The 13013-nt window shown below is 45.1% G+C and overlaps 1 protein-coding gene across 1 annotated transcript in view; it reads left to right on the top strand.

Annotated features, from left to right (window-relative positions):
- The window catches only part of CTNND2 (catenin delta 2), a 736406-nt gene extending 729688 nt beyond the window's left edge, over nucleotides 1-6718 (top strand). Inside the window, exon 22 of the mRNA XM_040630544.1 lies at nucleotides 5899-6718. Within this exon, the coding sequence (XP_040486478.1) occupies nucleotides 5899-6159 (261 nt within the window). The 3' untranslated portion in view covers nucleotides 6160-6718. The remainder of the gene's footprint in view (nucleotides 1-5898) is intronic.
- Nucleotides 6719-13013: the final 6295 nt, after the last annotated feature.

The following is a 13013-nucleotide window of genomic DNA, read 5'->3' on the forward strand; positions in this document are numbered from 1 at the left end:
GACTTTGCATCCCAGAGCATAGGAATAGTTTTTAGTCTCTGCAGGTTCAGAGAAGCTCATCACAGGAATTGGCTTATTCTATACCAGTCTTTCTCTCCCTGGATTGCACTATTGTTGGCGGTGAAGAAATGCCCTGGTGTGGCCCAGAGGTCCTTGGCATCTTACAGGGTGGCTGCTGTAGTTTGCTTAGGACAGCTTGCGATCTAGATTTACAGGATGGTCCACAGTGGCTCTCAGGGGCACATTCTTTTCACCTGAGCCTATTCTGAACAATTAAGCAAATTGGAATTAATGCGCTAAGATGGCACCCCTGCTGGGAAAGTGAGCACAACCTAGTGTAGCCTTTTCCCCAGCGTGCCCCAGAATGTACTCAGCCTCCGTGTGAATTGTCAAGGCCGCAGTGCCCCAGGTGAATGCTGGGAGACCCAGCCTGGATGCAGTGCAAGCTCGGCGCCCCTTGTCAACACAGGGGAGATGCTACCAGCAGGCCAGCGGTTGAGCTGAGTCCCGAGGTGGCAGCTCACGGCCATCATCATTCCCTGAGCAGTCCAGCATAGGGAAGTAGATGAGTGGACTATTAACCTCATTCTAATATCAAGCAACATTTTAAAATACCCACTAGAAAGAGCTGTTTTTTTTCCCCAAAAAAATTCCAAGTAAATCATTACGACACTGCAGGCAACTCTAGTGTTACTGGCCTAAACTTTGGCTCCCCTTGCAGCTTTCCTTGCTGGGAACTCAGGAAGGGGTGGCCATCCTAACCATTTGAAAGAGGAGGAGATTCGGTTCTCTTCCAGTTGGGTAGTTCTAGAGACAGCCTTGTACACGGCCTTCGTGATTTGGATTTTCTGGCCGTGTGGGCGTGGCCGACAGTCCTGATGGATGGAATGGTTTCATTTTTGGAACTTTCCTCGGTTAAAAGTGACCTCACAATCTCGCAGCTAGCGAAAGACCAGCTTGAACAATGTAACCAGGAGGGATATGCCAGGGTCCATTCCATTTCCGTGCTGATGCTTGTCCTCTCCTGAGCGCTCTTGTCTCCTGGCTGTCTCAGTCACCAGCTGGGCCTCGTGAGCTTCACAGAGGAAGCTAGACAGTGACTCATCTCCAAGAAGAAGCATTTCACGGAGGGAAACTGGTTTGAGGTAGGTCTCCAAGGGGAGACGAAGGCCATGAGAGTTGGAATGAGGCCCCAGCCCAGGACGCAGGGCCAAGCGAGGGTCCAGGGCAATAGCCGTGAGCCAAGCTTTCCATGACTCAGTGGAAAGAGAGCCGGGCGGCTACTCAGCTATGGCACTCCCCATGAGACCACCCGGGACTCCAGTCTCATTTTCATTGAATTCCAAGCCTTGGTACTTCTAGAAGAAACAGCCATCGGTGTGCAGTAAGGTTCGTGGTCCTCAGTTTTTATGACTCCAGTCAACTGGTTGCAGACGTCATTTTAATAGTTAACTAACTATACTCTCCAAAAATCCTACTGAGCTTCTACTAGTCTATCCCCTATATAAAGAAACTATCTATCTAGCAACAGACTTTTGTATTCATGAACTAAGATAAAGGGGTTTGGTGTTTTGATGGCAACCATCAAACTATTACATCAAAACAGCATCTTGAGGTCCTGGTCGGTGTCCTCAGTTTCATTGCCAAGTGAGCAGAGCAGGTAAAAATGTCCCCAGAGATGAGGAGGTAAGGGAGGATAAGGGTTTGCTTTTGGTCACCCAGCTCAGAAAAGGCGAAGACGCCAACCTGGTTCATTTGCCTTCTTGTCCCATTTGCCCTCCTCCATACCAGTGGTTCTCGATTTTGAGCACAAGTCAGAATGCCCTAGATGACTGCTAAACACAGATTACTGGCCTCCAACCACAGAGTTTCTGACTCAGCATGTAGTTTGCATCTCTAACAAGCTTCCAGGTGATGTTGATGCTGCTGGTCTCAGGACCAGACTTTGAGAACCACGAATCCTTACCACGTGACCTTTTCCATTGTATGTTAACACTCTTGAGTCTTCAACTTTTGCTGTGTGGTGAAGTTTGAAGATCTGTAATGGGCAGCTATTTCCCTTTATTAGAAATCAATCCAGTTTGTCGGCAAACCCAGTGAGGAGTAAACAGTTTTCTCATTATGCTCACAGAGTTGGGGGGTGTGGAGAAGTGGCCCTGTCCTTCATAATTTAAACTAAACATACTCCTATTGGGGAAAAAAGTTCAATAACAAAGACTTTATGGTAGCCAAAGCCACAGGAAAGAGCACCAAGAACATGGACCCCAGCCAGTATCCCCACGTGAGCCGGCTGGTGGCACCCCCCACCCCAAAAAGGACGCTGCCTTAAGGCAAAAGCAGGCAGCAGCCTCAGGGTCCTTGGGTGTGGTGGGGCTTCTCTGAACCACACAGACACTCAGATTCAGAATACACTGCTGCTGCACATGGACCTCGTTCTGCTTCCTTCATGGAAGTCTGCTTTATGCGAACAGTGCAACAGAAAAAAATGCATTTTTAGCTCCTCTATGGGGAGGGCTTATATTTGGGAGCATTTTATCTGTCTAATTTTGAATACTGTCAGATAACCCCTTAGAGTAAATTACAAAATATAGCCAACACTCCCAGTGCAAGTGTACGTCCATAGTCCACATCTGCACCACGAGGCCAGTGAGCAAACTTAATCCCTCCAAGCACAGCATGGCCACCCGTCACCCATCCCAGAGAGTCATTTACACACACTCTCCGAACTGCAGGACTAAACCTTAGAAGGGGTTGACATGAGACTTTATGACCAATAGAGATGAATTGAAAAAGGCAATTCCGCAAGGTAAGAGACTAAACTTGTGCCCAACCTAAAGACGTCCACCAACCAGAGGGAACATGGTGACAGTAAGAAATTTGAAACAGGCCATGCAAAAGCCTGAAAAAAGCAGCGGCTGTGGAGGGGAGCCTGTGAGTGATTTCCCCTTCAGATCTCCCCGTCCCCGGCTACTGGGACCAGCACAAAGAAGTGAGAGCTCTCCTAGGGTTCCTTTGTCCATTGGCCTCCATTCTTATTGTAGAATGTGGAGTTAACTCAGTGAGGCTGCCCTCTGAGGATGGGCCACTTGGACGCAACTGAAACTGTGTTCGTGTGGGGTGGAGAGAATGCGGGCTTTAGAGTCAGCCAGACATGGGTTCAAATCCTGGTCTCACAACACCACTAGCCATGATCTCCTGGACTACTTTCTTAATCTCTGAGCTTCAGTGTCTTCATCTATAAAGGGGGAATTGGATGGATGGATGGATGGTTGGATGAATGGATGGATGGATGGTTGGATGAATGGATGGATGGATGGTTGGATGAATGGATGGATGGATGGACAGATGGATGGTTGGGTAGGAAGATAGAGAAAGAGGGAGGAAGAGACGGAGAGATAGATGATAGATAGATAGATAGATAGATAGATAGATAGATGATAGATAGATATAGATATGTTTCTGGCTATTTAAAGGTTAAACAAAGAGGAATTTGTTAAATGTTGGACATAGTCCCCACTGACATAGAAACACAGTAAACTCTAGCTCCCTCCCCGTGTGATTTTTCTAAACCACCCAGCTCCAGCCCTTTGTATGCTTGATGCTTAGGTCACAGAACAGTGTTGGAGTGCAGAAGTTCAGTGTAGCCCCCAGCTCTTCAAAGAATAGCACAAGGCACCTCAGCCTAGCCAAGAATTTCATATACCTGGTCTTGTTTAATTACAGATGCTGAAGATTAATTCCAAATGTCCTTTTCACGGCCAGGCTCCTAGGCTAACAGCTGTTTCGCAGGTAGCCCGACACATCACTTATCAGCCACCACTAACTGGAAGTGCGGGACAGAGTGGATGGCAGCTCTGATGAAGTTCACCACTTCTTTGAAGAATAGGTCAATTACTAGTGTAAATCAATTACATGTAAAAGAGGGAGTTTCACTTACTTGAGAGAAGAATTATATGCAGGTCATTAGAAGCATTCATTTACACACAACGTGCTAATTACAAATCATTATCTATTAACTAGGACCAATTTCTATAGGATGTTTCCATGCTGAGCCTTAGTTAAATTAATAGGGAGTTACTGAATCTGCTTGGAGGTGATCAAATGGTGTTTCTTTGAGAGTGTTCCATCATTCACAGCAGATCTCTTCCCCAATTATTGCCATGAGCAGAGCTTCATGCATGAATGTGTGCACTAGCTTTGGGGGGGTGAGTTCTGCTCACTTTAGCGGCACAATGCTCCAAAAGGGATCCCAGAGGCAGTCAGAAGGAAAGGGAATAGGCAGTGCCCCACATACAAGTGCTAATTATCAGCCCGTGAACACTCTTGGTCTTACTATCCTTAAAACCAAGCAGAGGGAGCTAATTCTTGACTTTACATATCTCAAGAAGCTCCTGTGACCCCTTTAGCCTTTCAAGTCCCCGACACCAGACAGGAATGTGCAAAGGACAAGAGGGCAAACAATGAGTACTGGGGTGGGCTGAGGAACACCAGAGAGTACTGAAGACCCTTCCCCACTAACCAGAAGCTTCATAATCCCACAGCATGCTCAAGTTCAATCAGTTCTTAATCAAACCGAGTTGGGAAACATGTCAGTTCTTCTGAGTATATTTGGAGTGGATCCCCTCTTTTCATTACATGCTTTTCTGTGTATCCTTTTAAGGCTATGGTCCCTGATCACTTAGGCAGGTGCGATGGAATGGCCCTACCAGTGGGAAGCCTCCATCCTCCAGAGAGGTATTGATCACAGCCCACTGCACTGGGAGGAAGATCCCCGAGTGACCATTAGACCTTGTACATCTTCCCTGTCTCTTTGTCTGGGATCGCAGCACCCAGGTGTAAGAGAACAAGTGCAAGAAAGAAGAAAATCAACTACTTGTGTTCTATAATGTCTAGTCTATACCTCTTTCATATAAACAAGGTAATCTAGAGCACTGGGTTTTATACGCAACTAATGAATCATTGAACACTACATCAAAAACTAATGATGTACTATATGTTGGCTAATTGAGCATAATAAAAAAATTAATAATTTAATTAAATTTAAAAAAATTTTTTAAAAAGGTTATCTAGTAACAAGTCCAGTGATTAGGTCAGTTTGGCAATTCCTTGAAGAGTTAAACATCGAATTAATGAAGGATCCAGCAATGCCATTTCTAGGTACCTACCCCCAAAACTGAGGTACTGGTGCACCCCCATTCATGACAGCATTATTCACGACAGCCAAAAGGAGCAAACCACCCAAGTGGCCATCAACAGGTGAATGGATGAACAAAATGTGGTCTACTGATATAATGGAATATTGTTCAGCCTTAAGAAGGGACGAGATCCTGTCCCATGCTACAATATGGATGGCTTTTGGGGACATTATGCAAAGTGAAAGAAGCCAGACACAAAAAGACAAATATTTAATGATGCCACTTATATGAGGTGTCTAGAATAGTGAAATTCAAGAGAGACAAAGTAGAATGATGGCTTCCATGGGCTGAAGCAAGGAGGAAGATGGTGAGTTATGCTCCATGGGTAATGAGTTTCTGTTTGAGGTTCATCACCTCAAAGTTCTGGAAATGGATACTGGTGATGGCCGCGCCGTACCTTAAATACGCTTAATGCCACCCAATTGTACATTTAAAAGCGGTCAAAATGGCAAATTATATGTTATGTCTGTCTTCCCATAATCATAATTTTTAATAAAGATTGTGTAGAATGCTAGCGTGTGGACCCAGGAACCAACTTTTAAGAGGAAGGGCAATCAGCAGTTGGCAGTATTTGGAGACACACCATGCTGGCCGACGCACAGGTGGAGGCCCAGCCTCCCTAGGAGGCTCGAGCGCCTTGGCCCTGGGGAGGCTGCATCAGGGGAAAGCAGACCAGCCCAGGTGGACCTTCTTTTCTGTGCAGGTTCCAGCACAGCCAGTCCCACAGGAGCCCAGCAGGAAAGATTACGAGACCTACCAGCCGTTTCAGAATTCCACGAGAAACTACGACGAGTCCTTCTTCGAGGACCAGGTCCACCATCGCCCTCCCGCCAGTGAGTACACCATGCACCTGGGACTCAAGTCCACCGGCAACTATGTCGACTTCTACTCCGCTGCCCGTCCCTACAGTGAACTGAACTATGAAACGAGCCACTACCCCGCCTCCCCCGACTCCTGGGTGTGAGGAGCAGGCGGCACGAGGCGCTCCGGGAACAGTGCATGTGCATGCATACCACAAGACATTGCTTTTTTTTTTCCCCTGCAAATTTAGTTTGTTAAAGCCTGTTCCGTAGGAAGGCTGTGATAACCAGTAAGGAACTATTAAGAGCTATTTTAGAAAGCTAAATGAACCGAACGTTAACTTGGAAGTCAGTAGGAAGCTGAAGTGATTCTAAACATGACGTCGTACAACACCTTTCTAGTTGGAGCTCTAGAGGATAAAAAGTGCTTTATCTTGAACGTGGCGGAAGGCAGCAGAGGAGACGGGCGGGGTGGCGGGGCGCGAAGGTTACCGTTAAGCACAAGGGGCAGTGTAGTTCACACACTTTAGAGGGACGGCTTCTCACGCTTTGTTTACTCTCTTCATCCGTTGTGATTCTAGGCTTCAAGTTGCATTGGGGTTCCTCTGTACAGCAAGATGTTTCTTGCCTTTTGTTAATGCATTGTTGTAAAGTATTTGATGTACATTACAGATTAAAGGAGAAAAGCGCATTGTGTATATTACACCATGCGGCAGTGTTTCCTCATCTATGGTTCTAAATATTGCTTCAATTTCAAACTTTTGAAAGATGTATGGATTTCCAGTTTTTCTTTTCTTTTCTTTCTCCCAGTATGTTTTAACAAAAAAAAAAATGGGAAAAAAAGGAATATTTAGCAGTATTGTTCGTTCTGATATGTGAGTTTGTTTGTGGCAACTAAGCAAAGCATTCAGCAGTTTCTGACAATTAACATACATCATTCCACACTCCTTGTCAACAAAGTGCTTTTTCACTGCCTAAAATTTTAGATGTAGATATTTGAAATAGATTTTTTCATTTATACCAGTTTTCTTTATGATGATACAGTGTTAAAAGAAAATAAATTACAATTGATCTGTCATCCATATTTGCTAAGAATGTCTATTTCCAAGGACCTATCTTACAAAATGCACATTCTTGCTTGTGTGTCTGTGTGTGTGTGGGTGTGTGTATGTCCCCGTATGTATAAAAATGACCTGTGTGAGATTTTATTTTGATAGAAGCTATTTCATTTGCTGTCCATCTTGTACAAGCTTTGTTTCTGGTTTTGGGTATAAATGTACATCCGTTTATTCCTCTTGTGCTCCATCTACTCTTCTGACCATCTAGTGACTCAGGATATTAGGCCAGTTGAAGTGAAGTTATAGGATTTTCACACATTCACACATTCTTGGATACCACCTCTTTCTACAGGTCCATTTCCTTCCACGTTTTATGCCCTCAGAACACAATAAACCATGGCCAACACAATAATTTCACTTTGGGGCCAATTACTTGAAGTATCAACAGAAAATGTAAACTGCTCGCCTTATTACCCCCAAACTTTTTGTTCATGTGGCAGGGAGCAGTGGACCATCATGGATTAGATTATTACAATTGAACTTGAAGCTAATGTTAGAATAGTGGTTAACAGAGCTAAGAAATAAGGCTAACCATTTAAAAGAACACGGGCTGTGGGTAAATTAGCTTTGCTCTTTAGATGCAAGTGACTGAGGCCAATAGGTGCCTAAGTAAATGTTAACTGTTCTTGGAAAAAATAAAAATTAAATAACAAAAGAAATTGGCTGCCATCTTCCTTTAAAACTTGCTCCCCTTCACGCTACATAGTTTAATTCAGCTCAAAGTCCAAAATCAGCGGTTCCTTCTCCAAATTTAACAACAATCAAAAGATGTTTTTGTTCATCCATATTTTTGCAAATGAAAAGCTAATTTCCCGAATAGAGCAGGAGACGGAAACTTACATAGGAATTGTCCTACAGATTACCTGCAAGCTGGACCTTGTTGCACTGTTTACTCCAGGACTCCACATTTGTGGGTTCCCTCACAGGAATGCTCAAGGCCCTGTGGAGAGAGAGAAATCTACAGCACTGAGAACAACGTGTCCACTTCATGCGTGTCATAGAACGAACTAGTGAAGTTCATCGAGGCAGATAGGACTTACGGATAATCCAGTAGCTGGTTGAACTTGTCCAAAAGTAGACAATGGGACTCCTTCCCAGCTGGGGTTGTGCACAAGGGAATTCCTGCACGTGCTAAAAAGTTCTCCTAGTAAGAATTTCATATTGCCTTGATGTTTTTGAGTCCGTGCATTCCCTGCATTTGTGACCTGGGAAGACCAAAGATGCTTCCGCTGCCCGTGATTCCTTGCAAGCACGTAGTGCGGGGCTGGGACGAACCAATTCAGTTGGGAGCCTCTGGCTTCCGAGGTAGAGGTAGGAAAAAGAAAATAAAAAGTGTTTGTTGTGATTCAAAGCAATCCTTTTTTCCTTTTCATACACATACACACGTACATACACACAAGTAATTAAGGAGAGAGTGCGAAGTGATTGATAGAAGCTGATAGACGATATATGTAGGTGAGAGATAAGTAGGTAGGTAGATAATAGATAGATGAGATTTTACATAAACCGTGAAATGACCCGAAAGCCCCCACAGGCTCCCTTGGCAGTAAAGGTTGATCAGCTGGTGATTTGTTATTCATAATGAGGGCTGTGGGGTAAGAGCCCCCAGTGGCAAGAAACCTTTGTTTGTTTTTGCTTTCACTGTATTGAAGTGACCGAGGCCAACACCCCCACCCCACCCCAGGCCCCCGCAAATAGTTACCTCTTGGGTCTACAGGAGCCTCCAGCTCTTGGATTATCTACTGAGATGGGAATGGTGTTTTTCAGAGCAAAGTAGGGAAGAGAAGAAACTAGAAATTTTTTCCTCTCAATCCCTGTACTGGACCATATATATACGCCCAATGCATTTGACCCGTATTGTTTCGCTTGAGATTTTGATCACCAGGAACTGATGAAAGGAACACCCACACTATTACCACCTTGAATCATATTAATATTTAAAAATAAGATCTTTTAATATTGATTCAGGTTTCATACCACACATTAAATGCTTTAATCCAAATTATCAATTGTGAGTTAGACAATCAAATATCAAACAGGTCTATAAGAAATCGGGTGACATAGATGTCACATCACACTTGGTGTTAACTAGTGAAGGTAAACCACTGATGGGCCATCTCACGGTGCGGGAGGCACAGGTTACAGAAAACTGCTGTTTAAAAAAAAAAAGTAGTGTTAAATTCAGTAGCAAAATAAATTTCAATTTATCCGGTTTGCTTGTTCTGCTTACACAAGCTCCTCTTTAGGGCCTGACACTCTCCCCCCATCTTCGAGAAGTGTGCCCCTGAGAAGTGAGGTCTGGCTGTCTGAAGACACTGAGTACTTTATCTGGCTTTGAGAACCAATATTCTTCCCGCCTGGTGATTCTGTCCCTTCAGAGGGAAAGTGGCACCTCTCGCGTCAGGATCTTCATTAAAGTGCACTGGTCTCCATTCCTTGGAGAGAGCTCGTCCGAACACCTAATGCACATCACTTCCACTTGAGGCAACAGACTGTTTTGCAAGCTGTAAACAGGAAGAAGGATCTGGGATGTGGGGACAATCCTTGGCCTTAACGAAGTTGAGAGACCAAGACCTCCAGTTACTTACAAACAGCAATGACAACACTCCCACGCAATGAGTCCATGGTCTTCTCCAAACCAGAGAACTAATACAAATACCCAGTTCAGGTCTGGCAAGGCAGGCACTTGACCTCAGTGTCTCCCATCAGTTCAGTAACAAGCCACCGGGCTGCCCCTGCGGTCTCATCAGCCACAGAGGAGGAAGTAGCTGAAACGGGAAACAAAGCACAGTAGGAAAGGGGGAAAGTGGGGTTTTAAGTCAAGAGTCTGATCGTCAGTTACGACAATGGAATTCTTGACATGAACTCCAACAATGGCTACATTAGCTTCACACATTTAACATTTTTCACCATATTTCATTCCTTGGTTCTTCAATCAAATGAAGGCAAAAGCTTTGATGAAGCGCCTGGTACTCTGTTCTAGAACGTGCATGCGTCACAGAGATGTCACTTCAGGTGGTGCTGATGACCGTCATGAGAGATGCTAGAAGATACGGGTAGTGCTCTAGAGCCATTTCTCCACCAATGCGCTATTGATGTTTGGGGCTGAATCACTCTCTGTTTGGGGGAAAGGGTGAGATGCAGGGTAGGATACTACCAGCATCTCTGGCCTCTATCCACCGAAGGGCTATAGAACCACGCCCTGCAGTTGCGACAATCAAAACTGTCTCCAGATTTTGCCAGATGTCCCCTGGGGGGCTGAAGTGGCCCCGGTTAGAAGCCCTGCTCTCAGGTAGTGCACAAGGTGTTGGCCACATCCAAGCACAAGGAAGGAAAAAGATGCACTCCCAGTTGCGTGACCTGAGAACACAACACGAAGGAGACGGTGTTTGGCTAGAACTTAAAGAATCGATAGGCTTCTGATGAGCAATAATGGAGGCATTTCTGGAAGATCACAAATGATAAAGATGTGGGACGTATAGGGAATGGACAGGGCACAACATGCAACAAAATTAATTCTAAAATGAACAGAGAGCATGGAGAGAGAGAGAAGTCAGGCAGCGAACAAAGTTGAGGCTCTTGAAAGCCATATGAAGCCAAGTGAAACACTAAACACTTTTCATAGCATCTTTGCAGACATTCTGGGGCTGTATGGTGGTTGTAAAGGTAAGGTCTAGATCAATGGTTCTCACACCATGCGTCAGAATCACCCGGAGCACATCACCTGAACAATGGGTTCAAACATTCAGTTTATGTTTGGACAGAGCTGGGACTGGCTGAGAGTTTTCGTTTCTGGCAAGTTCCCAAGTTGATGTTGATGTTACTTGTCTGGGGACTATACTTTGAGAACCCCTGGTCTAAAAAGACATCAGATCTGCAATGACTAAAATAATCTAGAACCTTCTTACTCAAGGTACAACCTGGAGACTAGCAGTATCAACACCATCCAGAAGCATATCAGAAATGTCCCACTCCATCCTTTCTGCATCAGAATCTGCATTTTCATAAAATCCCTAGGTGATTCATAAGAACATTGAAGTTTGAGAACAGTGATCCAGAAAACATAAGAATCTGAGCTAGGAGGAGGGCAGAGAAAACGAACTAAGATGAAATGTTGCAGAGGTAAAATCCACAGAACTTGGTAACCCCTTGACTAGTGATGGAGGAACCCAATGATTCCTCTAAGATGGGAGCTTGGGTGACCAGAAACCCAGCAATGGATAACCCACTGGTAAGAAGGAAGAAAGATCTTTTTGGCAAGGAAAATCCACTCCGTTTTGGACATGTTACAGAGGTTAATGGTAGATCCAGGGGGAACATTGTTGCAGGCAGTGGAAATGCAACAGGGACTCTGAACTAGAGGCGCAGAATTAGGCATCATCTCTTTGGGGTGGAGAGGTGAAAAGTGGCATGGAACGAGCATCCATAGAAAGGGGGATATAGAGAGCCAAGTGTCCTGGGGATGGTGAAGTCTCATGAGCAACCAGCATGATGCAGAAAAACACAATAGCATACTGGAGGTGGGGTGTGGGGAGAACAAGACCAGTGCACCGTTGTCAAAATCAGGGAGAATGTCCTGCGAAGAGCACGGAAAGTGTCACTGGTGAGCACAGAGAATGACAAGCAGGAAGACAACTGAGAAGAAGCTGTTGAGTATGGTCATTAGGAGCCCATGCAGGGCCTCCGTGGGTCGTTCCAATAGCAGGTTGGGGAGAGTGAACAGCAGGGGTGGGGCACAGGCCTAGGAAGCTTAGCAATGAGCTATTGATTATGATGAGCCGCTGGCCTGAGACAGTCACAAATGGAATGAAGGACTATTTTAGGGCAGCACAGGAAACTTGTAAAGCTCAGACAGAGGGTTTCAAAACAAACCCTTCTATGTGTGCAGCATTTGCTTGTGTTTTAATGGTCATTCTGCTTGTCCTACTCAACTACAGGTAGGCTCTTATTATAACCCGCCCTGTTTTTGAAATGAGGGGAGTAAGATGCAAATACACGTAGCTGGCAAATTTTGCTGCTGGTCATGAAACTGAGGCTTTTCAACTATAGACCATAATACCAGGATGCCTCTTTCAGGGACAGTGATCTTTAAGCAGTGGCTTCAGACAGGATCAGGAGTCCATAAAGCAAAGGGGCGGTGGGGGGAGGAAAGCCAGATTCCCCAGGATCCGCCCTTTACTCAGCACCAGGCCCACCATGTCTCAGGCAGTGGGACTCCACCATCCGAGAGGAAGGGTGTCTGTGTGCTGATCCCAGAGTCTGTTTGTTCACCGTACATCCTACACAACCAGTGCCTCCCATGTCAGTTACTGCTGCCATGGACTCCGCTTCCGGATGTCCATCCTAATGCCCCACCCACCTCCATCTGCTCCAGGCTATCTACTCTCATGTCTCATGCGCCCAACCTGCGCTAAGCTCAAACTTCTTGGAACCAAGATGCTTTTTTTTTCAGAAATTCTAGTTCAGGAGCATGGCTGCTCCAGGACCACAGACTCCCTTAGTGACCACCTCAGCAGAGAAGCCTGGAGTCCATTTCCAAATGGCCGCACGTCTTCCTGCTCTCATACTAAAGAGCAGGCAGCTATGAGATAACCACACGGTTCAGTCACAGAGCAGACGAACGTGGACTGGCCTTTATGGGAATTAAACCCACATCATTGGCCATGTGAAAAGTGGGATTTGAACTACATGAACTAACTTGTCATCAGTGGAAAGAGTATCACAATACCACTGACTGTGTGTATGTATGACTAACTCTTAGTTATGAAGGATAAAGTTGAAAATCACACACATAACAATTGAACAGTTGAACTAAATCACTCCCAAAAGGTAGTGTTTTTTTTTTAAAAGAGTGAAAGAGAGAAGGATTTACTTCGTTCCAGAATTTGCAGTCTGGACTG

Source organism: Ursus maritimus, unplaced genomic scaffold (genome assembly GCF_017311325.1).
Source record: "Ursus maritimus isolate PB19 unplaced genomic scaffold, ASM1731132v1 scaffold_15, whole genome shotgun sequence".
Classification (NCBI taxonomy): Eukaryota; Metazoa; Chordata; class Mammalia; order Carnivora; family Ursidae; genus Ursus; species Ursus maritimus.